Raw genomic sequence first — 14,347 nt, forward strand, 5'->3', positions numbered from 1 at the left:
CATAGTCTTTAGACACATGAGTGTTGAGTAGTCATTTTTGTTTTACGTGAGAACGCAGTAAAAAGTCTATAAAGTGGTAGCACGTTCCTTGTGCGTGATACTTCACACTTCACAATCCTCACTTAGCCTGACTCATAGAAAATACAGTGTGTAACAAATTTTAGTAATCTTATCTTATATCTTTAAACGAGCAATTCTTGTATATATATAATATATATAATTGGAATATCGGAATCGGCTCCAACGATTTTCATGAAATTTAGTATATAGGGGGTTTCGGGGGCGATAAATCGATCTAGCTAGGAATCATTTCTAGAAAATGTCATTTTCATTGGATACCGAGCAAAGCTCGGTCAAACAGCTAGTAATTATTATACCAGAGGGCCTAGACAAGTGGCAAGCGATTATCGTAAACGCCTACATAATGTATGGGATTTGACATTAGTATTCGCTAGCGAAGCGATGACTTATGTCAAATCGCATACATTTTTTTGGCGTTTACGATAATCGCTTGCCACTTATCTAGTAGTTATACTTTAGGGTGCGTATGAAAAAGTGAAAGTAGCAGCGCTAATGCCCATTTTCACCAACAACACCTAAAATTTAGGTGTCCCTTAAGCCAATATAAGGGGCACCTAACGTAAGTTTTGTTTCAATAATATAGGGGATGAATTGACAACCCCGTAACTCTTAGGTGACGTATATCACTACATAGTATAAAACAAAGTCGCTTTTTCTGTCCACATGTCCCTTTGTTCCCTTTAATTGCGGTTTTCTTTAATAGATAGAGTGATTAAAGAGGAAGGCTTGTGATAAATATAAAGATATTTATGGGAGTTCGCTATTTTACAAGTAATATATCAGACGGCCATTCGATAACAGATTCATTGTCAAGGCAACCGTCATCTAACGTCGTCGTCGTTGCCACATACGTCACCTAAGTATTACGGGGTCGTCAATTCATCCCCTAAATTATAAGGGTCACCTAATGGTTTGGCGGATGAATCGCATAATAGGTTGTTTTAATCAAAATATACGTCACATAAGTTTTACGGGCTTGTCAATTCATCCCCTAAATTATAATGGTTTAGGTGTTACTTAAACTTCGGTGAAAACAAAACTTGCGTTAGGTGCCCCTTATATAGCCTTAAGGGACACCTAAATTTTAGGTGTCGTTGGTGAAAACGGGCATAAGAGTTACTTTATTATTATTAGTTATTATATTATTATAAATAACATGTTGTTTATCAGGGCCAGGACGGCGGGTGGGACGAATTGGGTCTCCACCCCATTTCGACAGCTGGAACAGTCTCTCAGTGAATCACCTATCATGGCCATGCCATCAGATGCCATGATCAAGGTGTATAGCTTTTCGAAGCAGTACCAGGTTTTTATACCTTCCAGGGAGGACTGGGAAAGAAAAAACCCAATCGATGTCCGCCCTAGCGACATAGTTTGGTTCACGGATGGATCAAGGAAAGACAACCGTGCGGGAGCCGGAATCTACGGAGGCAGGCCACGAAAAGGCAAATACGCCTGTTTGGGGGAGTTTGCGACCGTGTTTCAGGCTGAAGTCTTCGCTATCCTCGGTTGTTCACTAGAAAGCCTGGAGATGGCCCTAGTTAATAAAAACGTTTTTATCTTCTCCGATAGTCAAGCTGCACTTAAAGCACTGACTGCCGCAGAAGTCTCGTCCAAATTAGTTCTGGAATGCATTGAGACGTTAAACATGCTAGGAAGGAACAACAACATCCGCCTAGTATGGGTCCCGGGCCACAGCAACGTCCCCGGCAATGAAACCGCTGACGAACTGGCTAGGCTTGGGGCCGAGAGTCTTATATATGGTCCAGAACCAGTCTGTGGTATAACTACCAGTACCACAAAGCAAGTGCTCAAGGAATGGGGTCACAGACTATGCAGGAAGCAATGGGCTGAGACCCCTGGCCTTGAACACTCCAAGGCACTAATTCCTGACTTCAACAAGAAACAATCAGAATTAGTGTTCACCTTGGGTAGGAACCAATTAAGAATCCTTACCAGAAGCCTAACTGGGCACTGCAAGCTCAACAAACACCTAAACAGAATGGGTATTTGTAGCATAATGACTTGCAGATTCTGTGAGGAGGAGGATGAAACACCTATTCACCTTCTCCTCGACTGCCCTGCTCTACTACAGAGCAGGAACAGGCACCTTGGTCGCCACGAATACTCGTCCACAGAGGAAATTCGTGGCACCAACCCCAACCATATCGTTCAATTTATGAGCAGTATTGGGTTGGGGATGATACTCTAGTGCGAAGGAGTCACAATAGATCCTCATGGGTCGCAGTGACGTCAGGGCTACAGTGACCTGCATTCTTAAAAAAAAAATAATAATAATAATGTTGTTGGGGCGTTTCTCATTTAGAAACTTAGAAGTGGCATTTGTGATGTGATTTTATTTAGAACAAAGTTGATCAACTACATAAATTATGAGATGTATCCAACTAGGTACCTAATGATAAATTAAAATGATGATAATATATTTTGCTTGTAATTCCGTCATCCTTAATTATACTTTCATTTTTTAAATTGCTTTGCTTGTATGGAAGCAAATTAAAAGAGAGTTTACGCAAAAAATTAAAAGGAAAGCATGATAAGGTGCTGATAAGAAACTCAGCCTACAACCATTAATATTTAATATTCCAAGCAGAAATACGTCATTCATATGCGATAAGGCTCATCCAAGCATTATTTAAAAGAAATTCATTATTTAAAGAAATTCAATTAAGCTATGTCATTAAAAGACGCTTAAAATGCCAGTAGCACATTATTTTTGATAGTATTTTTAATAATATTTTGTTATTTATTTTTAATGTCGAGTTCATGTTCAAATTTAATTTATGAAAATTTAAACAAAATGAATACGTGCTAAAAAGCTGTATTTAAGCCACTAGAGACAATACTAAAATGCGCATTTAGTAAGTATCAAATTATTATTAATTAACTAATTAATAAGCCTAGACGTTTACGGTTTGTTATAATTAATTATACAATAGTCATAATAAATTGGGTCGCACCTTAGCCACAACATTTTACAATTATAATTTTGCGAACCTCCTTCAAAATATAATATTATTAATTATTATAATAATTATAAGTAACTAGCTGTTGCCCGCGACTTCGTCCGCGTCCACGTCAACATTTTTTTTAATAAAAAGAATCATACGTAACTTCTGATACCTCCAAGATTATACGTACCTACAAAGTTTCAAGATGATTCGTCCAGTAGTTTTTGCATGAAAGCGTAACAAACATCCACGCTTTCACATATTTAAATAATAATAGTAAGGATACGAATTACAATCTGACATTAAAATTATTTATAAATACTGAAATAGCTGCACACATGAAAATGTCAATGATATGTACTATGTAAAAGCGAAAATGCTTACACCATTGTATTTAATATTAAATTCATTTCAAAATATTCACATTTATTTACTGGACTACCTGTAGCATTTCTAAAAATATTTATCATTTTATAAACCGCAGCAATTGATTTATACGACATTATTTTGGAGCCAATTATTTTTACATCACGGTCCTCAGATGGCTTTCTTAAAATGTCTTCATTCATTTACTTAATTAAAACGTCGTTGGATATTTTTGTTGGCCATTTTAATTACCGTCAAAGTGAAATCGGGAATTTTAGGATTATTTCGCAGACATTATTTCCCAAACAAATTGCGTTTTAATCTTTAGTTCGTGTTGTTGTTTAAAATTAAAAATATTTGGAAATATTAAGAGTGGGCTGCCAAATTTTGCTGTGTTTTCTAATAAGTATTACGATCCCGGAAGACGATAGACTCAAATGAAATTGAGATTTATTTAATCATTGTATATTTATCTGATATTTGACTAACGGAAAACATGATTCACTTATTTTGACTCGATAGTTATATTTTTCGAAATTATGAATCTTTCTGGGCTTTTCAACTAATATCTGTTACACTTATTGAGTTTCTATCATTAAATAACTTGCACTACTATAATCACACACTTTATAAAATAATAGCTAAAGGAAATATTAGTATTGTATTTAATTTTTAAGTAATCATCAAAAAAATATTTAGGACTTACGACCTTTACTTTCGTGCTATTATGCGGAAACAATTGTTACGCGATATTGTTCACTATTAGCTGCAGTGTAAAGCACATTGCCCGGGAGCACGATTCATGGAATCATTGTACCACGATTGGAGGATAGCGTCTTGACAGCTGTAGGTTCTTAATGATAATTATTTATTTATAAACAATGTTATTTTAAAAGTACTTATAGATCACTCGCGGAAAGTTTAGTGTTTTGCGCATGATTTGTGGAAAGTTAAGTTTTTATTTAAGACCATCCCCTGAGCAAACGACCTTGACCATACATTTGCCGCGTTGCCGAGATTGCATCAAAATCATATTTTTTTAATTATCTTAGTTCAAAATTAACCTAAAAAAATTCAAACGGTGAATACCGTATGTAGTTAATGACGCTGTGCATCTATTGGCGTGTGTTTTTCAAATAAACGTAATTTGTAAATATTTTGTATTAATAGATTAGGTATTATATATATATATATATATATATATATATATATATATATATATATATATATATATATATATATATATATATATATTTTTATAGTATTTAGTAGAATAGTCTCACTCTATTAGGTATAATGTTTGCTTATGACTTAAGTTACATTTAGATTACTCTTCATTTATTTTATTTATTTTCTTCATCCTTTCGCACTATTGGCACCTACACAATTTTGTTTCTGGACACCTAAAGGTTGACTGGTAGAGAATGCCATCTGGCATTAAGTCCGCCTATGTACCAACATTGTGCAAAAAGCATAAATAAATAAATTAATAAATACTAGGGAGATGCTGAATGTATGCTTGAATTTAAATAAATTGGTATTACTTCGGAAGCTGATATCATGAGTATAATAAACAAAAATAGGAAATTAATAATCGTAAAAGGAATGTTCATATGCTGAAGATTATTGCTGCATTTCTATTATAATTTTTTAGCTTTCAAATTATGAGTTAATAAGAGTCTAAAAACGGTAAATTGCGGCATCTCCGTAGGGGGAGGGCCTTAAGTTAAATGAATATTTTTATTATTTATCAATGTAAGACATATTGTATTCTTACGCGTTTTAAGACAATGGGCATTGTCCAAAAAAAAATCACATGTACTTTTTATAATTTTTTTCGTTAAAATAAGGTATTTTAAGAATATAAATTAAATAATTTTGAAATTCGTTGGCTAGTTTTTTCTCAATAAATTTTTAAAGTTTCGCTCTGACGTCATCATCGGCCGCAATTGATCTCTGCAGTATGTTTTAAATTTCCTTTCAATCTTATTTATAATGGCTGGTTCGTCAAATGCAAGTTCTCATTATGTGAAAGCTGATACGAGAAGCTTACCAAAAGTTCGAAACGTAATGTTGGTCGAATTTATTGCTAATTTAACGCCATTGAAGGTCAAACAAAGGTTAAACATATTTGTTCAAAAATATAAGTAACTAATGGGGATTTTTTTCGTTTATATACAGAAAAACGATTACTGACCTTATTCCTCGAAATATTTTTGTAATGAGCAAAATTAAAAAAAAAATGGACAATCCCCATTACTTTAAGTATTCTAATCGGGCTCCCATACTACAAATTATATTTTAGTAAGATCTTTTGCCTTAGATAATATAATGTCAGTTTTTATATATTTTGTAGCTAATTAAATTTGATACTTATTAAAAAATATATTATATCAAAAAAGGTAGCAATAATTTGCTGTATATCGTTTATACCTTTAAGTAAAATCCGATGGTATTCATGGTAAAAATCTAAATCGCACAAGGAAAATTGAACAAAGCCTTTATTTATATTACGGCTTCCCCAGGGGAGAGTAGAAATATATTATGTGCTACGTCCAATATACTTTTTAAAAGGATTCCTTAGGCTTATTAAGTAAAGTATTGCCACCAAGCAAGCAGCGATCGACAAATTAATATTCAATTAAAATGCCACTTTATGACATAGACTTTAGTCAACGTCATAAAGTAGGATTTTATTTGAATTTTTAGGACTAATAGTCTATGTACTTAAGTGGCATTATATTTTATTTTTTGTCGAAAGCGGCTAGCTGCGGTAAAGATCGGAACGGCACCTTCAGTTTATCTCCGCTGTTTGTCTATACTTTCGTATTTCTACTGTAGCCATGCTACGGGTGCTAGAATCACTGGAGTCTGGATTATAGACTAGTACGTATATTTAATAGTAGTATTACATACCAAGTTTGAATCCTAATGCTCTTTTCGACTATAAGTGGTATTAGAATGTACAGAAGTTTTGAACTATGTGCGGAGTCTGCCCAAGGGGATTGTGGTTCGCCGGACTATACGTAATACAAGCACTCGTAGAATCCGAAATTTGCCACTCTGAGATAGTTAATACTTGTTAACATGAGCACTTTAGCCACAATACGGTACTCTTCAGTGGGATAATATCAATATTTGATAGTATACTTTCAAAGACCGAATTTATTGCTTCAAGTAACTCAAATATTTAGCACATCGAAGCTCACTGCCCAAGCCGCGACAGGACAAAAAGATTTCAATATTCTTGGGTCCAGCTGGCCGATTCTGTATCGTACATTTGTGAGTTAATCACTGAGTTAGTAACGAAGCAGAGGAGTGAGCAACGGAAAGTCTCACTTTTGTATGCAAGTGAATACAAAAAGTGGCACTTTCCGTTACTCACTCCTCCGTTTCGTTACTAACTCAGTTATTAACTCACAAATGTACGATACAGAATCGGCCAGCTGGATTTGTAGTAAATACGTGTTTATTATAATATTTATAACAACTTTAATTATTTTTAGTTATTTAATTTTATATTTCAGTTGCCTGGTACCCGTGGCCCAAGTTCTTCTAAAACTAACTAAATAAAAACTTTTAAACTTTTACTCCATAACAGCTTGTATAATTCCTATAGCCTGTTGGAAATGGGTCGGTATTCTTACGTAATAAGCGTTTGGGTTAAGCCGCGTAAGTCGGATGTTGATACAATACTCGGAGAAGAATATTTATTGGGGAAGTTTCGTAGAATCCGGTCCAACGTGCAGAAACCGTTCCGGAAATGGTGACAAATGCTGGCTCTTATGGCATGAACTAACGACTACTAAAAGTTGAGGAAGTTAACAACAATGAGGTCGGAAATATTGCCGGTTTAGAAAAGCTACGACAATGTTTACAGTGTTCTCTCTCTTAGCTTATAATAAAATGTGAAATGGCAACATTTTGTTATTTCCATTATATGATGAAAATAAAAAGAATGAAACAGAACACGTTTGCTTGTAGATACGCATATATTATTTACGTGTAATAAGTATAGCATTTAGCAATATTCTGTCACAAGACTGTCGAGTGACAGACAGTGTGCACTATTCTTTACACTTGTTGCAACTTTGTTATTACAAAGATATCATTTGGAGAAATTATTGTAAAAGACACTTTAAAAAATGTTATTTTTTAAAGTGTCTTTTTATTTATTAGCAATAATGTGTTCAAAATGAAACCTTGTAGCGAACCAAACAGCGCATAATCCTGGGCCCGTACCACGAAATGGTTTTGAGACTCAAACAATCGGACGAGAATGCCGCGTCCTGCTCTAACAACGTCATTTCACGTTTGTTAGAGTAGGACGCAGCATTCTCGTACACACCGACTGGGACCTCACCGTTCAAAACATTAATATTATTATTATGCAATTTATAAAACAATAAATATATATTTATTTATTATATGTATAACATATTATACTCTATTCTATTAAATATATATATACACATATATATTTTAAAAAAAAAAGTGTCCATGGCGTGATGGACCACAATTAATTAAAATTCATAATATTATTTCAATTATCCTTGGTGCGAAAAATCTAAATAATAAAATAACAAAAAAAGGATATGGACGAACAGTCCATAGACAGCCCCAATTTTATAATAATAAAAAAAAAAACATTCTCGTACGATTGTTTGAGTCTCAAAACCGTCTCCTGGTACGGGCCCTGAATCGCGCTTTCGAAATATACGACATTGGCTTTCAGCTGACCGAATATACAACCTCATTTTGTCGGAACTAGGAAGATCTTCCTTTAAGGCCTCCACTGATATTCCTATATTGGTGACCAAGACCTAATTTAAAATACCTCAACTTGTTCCAGGGCAACCCTCGGCAACTGCATGGGTCTGGGCAAGCGGCCCTACAGTCCGCCATGGTGGAGCCAACTCTCCTGGTTCATCGTGTTCGCTACCATGCTAACGCTGGCCATCATTGGGAACACGTTGGTCATATGGATCGTACTTGGTAAGTTTTTTCGTCTGATAACTTAGAGATGTATGGCGGTACCCACAATTCGCCTAACATCTGCATTGAGCTATCGAAGTTTTCGACAGTATATATAGTACGACAGCTGAAATTATCACGTGGGCTCCGGCCTGACCGAGCATAACACCTCGCTCGGTCGGAAGATCTTCCTTTGCGTATAATTTGCGTATAAAGTATAATAATTTATATTTTAAATAGTTCAATAAAAGTGTACTTAGTTCCTTGAAACAGCTAAGTACAATCATTTTACTTAAGCTGGTTCTTGGAACTGCCGCTAACATTAATTGTTAACAAATTCAAGATGAAAATTATTAACAATTTCTATGTTGAATTTGTCGAGGATAATATTATAATTATTAATATTTTTATCGCTCTCTTGGGCTTTATGTAGTTTTTTTTTACTTTCTCGTTATAAATAAATTATAAGCATTTTCAATCTATCACACGGCCATTTATCTATTTCATTTTTGAAGTGAAACTTCTTTAGGAGCGTTAAGAATGAATTTACGTACTACGTAGAAGAGGATCAGTATAATACTAATATTGCGTCACGTAAGCAAAATGATATTTATGTCAACAGTTTAATCCACAAATTAAATACAAGCCAAAAACCGGAGAATTCTCGAGAATTCTGTGGAAGATGCGCGTCGAATTTTTGACTCGTATTTCATAAAGTTCATTGCGTTATGTACATTGTACAGTTTCGTTGCAAGAAGTCGCCTGCGTTCTATTCCGCGGCGGTATAAATTGAGCCTAACAAATTGAATCACAATGGATAGAATGCAATTTTAAAATTGCTATTCGAGCTTCATTCTTGTAAGAGGATTACTCCATTACCCACTATGAGAGCTGTTAGCGCGTGCAGGAATGAATAGGATCTAAACTGTTTACTTAGCCGAGCGCTCTTGAGAACGGCGGATTATTTCTGAGCATAACTTACTTAATATAGCAGCAGAGCAGCAGAGCATAACTAACTTAGGACTAATTCTTTGGCTATAAAATTTGGTGATATTCTTTGAGGCGTGCGTGGCCTAATCGTATTTAAAAGGGAGCAGACGTTTTCTATATTTGAAGTTGCCAACAAAGCGAAAGGTGCTCACCGGGAGCATTCGCGTAAAATGTAACATTATAGATACGACTTTGAGCATTCTATTGCAAGTTGACTTCACTGTCACGTAGCATATTATATTATTATGTTACAAGTTGTATTAAGATATTAAAAATTGTATCATTACAAGGTGCGCATTGTAATGCTCGGTTTTCCTCCCTCACTGATGTAATGCTCGACTCTGTAACGTTACATTACAAGCTCCCGGTGAGGAAGCACCTTAACGCTCGACAACAGCGATTGGTACTTTGCATAATGTCACGATAATCGTTTAACAATAATATTACCAACACTGTTAGGTCTTATCTGGTTTATGTGTTACGACTTAAATACGTGATCAACCACGCCTGGATTTGATGTTATTCTCATAACAGTAAAGAAAATCATAGTCTGGAAACCTTAATGCTTGAGTTTCATAATATTATGACGCACTTAGTTTCTCCAGAGTAAAAACTAAATACGTCATAATATAATTATGAAAATCTATATCTTTACTGTACATAATATTATAAAACAAAGTCGCTTTTTCCATCATGTCCCTTTGTTCCCTTTAATCTTTAAAACTATGCAACGGATTTTGATGATTCTCTCAGTGTTAGATAGTCCATTTATCGAAGAAGGCTATAGACTATATTTTATCACGCTAAGACTAATAAGAGCGAAGAAATAGAGGAAAATGTGGAAAAAACGGGGAAAATTATTTGAAAGGGCTAACTTGAACGCGCTAATCTCAGGAACTACTGGTCCGATTTGAAAAATTCTTTCAGTGTTAGATAGCCCATTTATTGAGGAAGGCTCTAGGCTATATTTTATCACACTAAGAGTAATAGGAGGATGTGGAAAAAACGAGGCAAATTATTTGAAAGGGCTTATCTCGCGAACTACTAGAGCAATTTTTATGTTATTTGGCACAGATAAGAAGTAGACCGCGTGAAGGATCATCTAAGGCTTCTTAAAGGGATTTTAATCATTTTTTCAGTGGCTATAAGTATATTTTATACCCGTACGACGCCGGGGCGGGTTGCTAGTAAACAATAAACAAAATGTAGTCATTGTCATAATATTATCTCCAGTTCAGTTTAAAACTGCGCCAACCCAAAAAATATTAACTGATCATTTTAATATGCCAGACCATCAAACAAAACAATGTGTCTAGTTTTAGAACTATAAAACAAGATTTATATTTTTAAAGCGCAAAGTAACATAAAAGACAATTTTAATCTGAATTGTTTAGTTTTAAGTGGAATAGTCTGCTAGGAAAACCCCTGAGAGTTGTTCTGAAAGGATCTAAAAGTTTATTGACTTTTAACACTTTGTTGGTAAAATTATTATAAGAAAAGAAATAAAAAGAGAAGGTCAAAAACCCTATGTCCATTAGCAATGTGCAAACCAAAACACAAACGAAATTAATGTACCGAATAATAATTGTTTTGGCAATAAATCATAGCCATGTATATTAATGTGAGTCTGGAGTTTCTTGGCTTCTTACACACAAACTTTAATAACTTAGTACCTATTCTGGAAATCCGTTTGAAACAGTTCTCCATCAGAAGCTTCAAGAATCCTAGAAGTAAGGCTTGGTAATAATTAAGTGCATGCTTACCAGAGCAAAGTTAATTTGCATTTAATTGCAGGGAATATACGACGAGATCTTGGATCTATTTGCCTTGTCGCTCGTCGGAGATTTATGTACGGTCACGGGCACTGAAATGATGTTTACATGTTAATGATGCTTATTAAATGTCATGACACGATGTTATTTTTAATAAAGAAGACTTGTCCTTTGCCATGAGCTGTAATCCGGCTCGACTATCTACAACTCAAAATAATAATAATAATCTTATATATAAAATTCTCGTGTCACAATGTTAGTCACCGTACTCCTCCGAAACGGCTTTATTGATTTTTACCAAATTTTATATGCATATTCAGTAGGTCTGAGAATCGGCTACTGGGTACTTTTTATATTGATAAGTGCATTTGTTGAATAAATAATAGTAAATTATTACAACTCGAAACTGACGACGACCATTGTTTGTGCGACGGGATAGCGACATACTTAACATACTTATATAAACGTTTGCCGGGACAGCTAGAATTAATATGAAAATAATTTGACATCGGAAAATTTAATCTCATATTTTTCATTTACTTATCTATAATAGTGATTACACTTTATTACCATTTGGTACCAAATGGTAACAAATATTTTACTTTACCTATCGGTAATAATATAGTGTAATCAAGTTAGCAACGCATTTTATAGGGACTATTTGTTATGTGATTTTAATTGTGCATCGCTATCAATTATTAAAGTATGCTCGCATTTTCTGTGTGTATGTGTGTGTGTGTGTGTGTAGTTAATACTTGTAATTAGGGAAACTTAAAATTTTAGGGAGATCGCAGACTTTTTGTGCGATCGAGTCTGAATCGATCGCACAAAAAGTCTGTCTGAGGTCTCCCTAAACTTCAATAAGTTCTGCCTTCAATTTTTTTATAATTTCCTGTCCTCCTTTAGCTCATCGGCGGATGAGGACAGTCACCAACTGCTTCCTGGTGAACCTGGCGGTAGCTGACCTCCTCATGGCGACCCTGAATGGTGTACCCAACTTCGTGTTCCTCGTCACCGCAAACTGGCCCTTCGGAGCGATCACGTGCACTGCTAGCAACTTCACTGCAAACCTTACTGTATCTGCGGGAGTGTTTACACTGGTTGCTATTACGGTTGACAGGTTAGTATTAGTTTCACTGCAATGTTATGGGCGCACTCAAAGACATTTAGGCCTCAGTCACGAATTTTGCGGGCAGCGAGGCGGCAGTGGTGGCGGTGACCTCGGAATCTGTCCAGTGTTTAGCATGACGTGCGCCGCTGCTTCTAGATCAGTTTCATATTATAAATATATTATATATGTCGCAGCCAACTGGTTGAAATAACAGTTCAATTAAACAGCTAGCCCTTTGACTGAACAACGCCATTCAATCAAACGTCTAAATTTTTAATAGAATATTTAAGTCGCTCAAAACGTTCAACACTACAGCTGATAAAAATGAAATGAAATGCATCACCAAGGTATTTAATGCGATTGTGTTCAAAATGAGCTGGAATACAATTAATCTACTTATTATCATTACGCTTGTGTAATAATAGCACGATAATAATGGTCACTTTAGTTAATTTACCATTTAACCAGTTGGCTAAGCGTCATCTAGCTGTAGTGTTGTACGTTGCAGTCAATAAGTCGGCTAAACGACGTATGGCCGTGTGATTGAATGGCATTGTTCAGTCAAAGGGCTAGGTGTTTGATTGAATGGCTTTTTTAACCAGTCGACTGCGACATATATAATATACATTGGAACACGCCGCGATGCCACCGCCCCGCTGCTCACTGATTTCGAAGCTGAGGCCTTAATGATAATAATTAAACTTCAATTTAATAAAAAAAATTGACAGACATTGGGCTCAGGTCAAATTCTTCACTTCAGTTAATTCATTCATATTCGTCTCTGAGTGAGTTATACGAGTTTTCAAACCCGAGGCTCTGCCCGCGTAAATAACGTATTCTACGGAAATATTATAAATTTTTGAAATAAAACATCATAATTATCTGTTAATCCACCATTCCAAATTTTGACAAAAATATTAATTTGTTAGGAGTTAAAGTGTGTTTTGCGTGCTATGTTGCTTCTTAGTAATTCAAATAAAAAATTATATACTTCTTACCTACAAGTATATGAATTATTATGTTTTGACTAGATGTCCCGCGCGGCTTCGCCCGTGTAAATTAGGAATTTTACAGAAACCGTACATTTTCCCATAAAAAATAGCTTATGTCCCTACTCCCTTCACTTGGTCTACTCTATATCTGTGCTTAATATTGCCATAAAAATTGCTCCAGTAGTTCATAATTTCTAATATTTCCCCCGTTTTTCCCACATTTTCCTGCGTTTCTTCGGTCGTATTAGTCTTAGCGTGATAATATATAGCCTATAGTCTTACTCGATAAATGAGCTATCTAACACTGAAATAAATTTTTAAATCGAACCTGTAGTTACTGAGATTAACGCGTTCAAGCAAATATACTCTTCAAGTTTATAATATTAGGTAGGTATAATTTTTTAATTATCGCTTGACAAACTCGAGTCTCGATCTAAAAGACTATGAAAAGTACCAATAACAGGGTCATTATAGGCTCATAAGTCATAACCATGGGACGATGCATGGTATAATAATATGGTAGTGATGATGATGATGATGATGAATGTAATTTGCACAGTAGCATATGCTTTCCGAAACATATTATGGTGGTTTTGGTTTTATAAGAAGCATCCTAAGCATATGCTACCAAAACGCAAGATTTTGCACCGAGGTATACTATGGTTCCGAAGATATTAACAGAACTCCGGATTCCTTATAAATACAAGTTTGGGGGCTTAGGCGCTGTTTTAAGAACTGAAAGCATATGCTACTATGCAAATTACATTCATCATCATCATCATCATTACCACGTCAGGGTCACCAATGTCACCAAAATTAAACATAACAAATTCAGCCTTAACTCCAGAGCGTAAGGCACACATTTGACATTACTTCTGAGAAGTAAGCTGCTTCGATAAAGTAACATGCATGTCTCACTTCTGACTACTTCCATACAAAGTAATACAAACTGGGCGAAATTGCCGAGATATTATTTACCTACTATTCTGGAAAACAACCTATTTTCAACCTTATGCATTGCGTTTAGTGTTCATTAGTACAATAATTGTCTGCCGTCTCGCTTTAATCTGTCAAGCGAGCGGCGCGGGGCCG

At 35.1% G+C, this 14,347-nt stretch overlaps 1 protein-coding gene across 2 annotated transcripts in view; it reads left to right on the forward strand.

Annotated features, from left to right (window-relative positions):
• The window catches only part of LOC121740332 (tachykinin-like peptides receptor 86C), a 68,913-nt gene that overhangs the window by 13,158 nt on the left and 41,408 nt on the right, over positions 1–14,347 (forward strand). For both annotated transcript variants that reach the window (XM_042133000.1, XM_042133001.1), the window contains exons 2-3: positions 8,269–8,411; positions 12,059–12,272. In XM_042133000.1, coding sequence (XP_041988934.1) covers positions 8,269–8,411; positions 12,059–12,272 — 357 coding nt within the window. The remainder of the gene's footprint in view (positions 1–8,268; positions 8,412–12,058; positions 12,273–14,347) is intronic.

Source organism: Aricia agestis, chromosome 3 (genome assembly GCF_905147365.1).
Source record: "Aricia agestis chromosome 3, ilAriAges1.1, whole genome shotgun sequence".
NCBI lineage: Eukaryota > Metazoa > Arthropoda > Insecta > Lepidoptera > Lycaenidae > Aricia > Aricia agestis.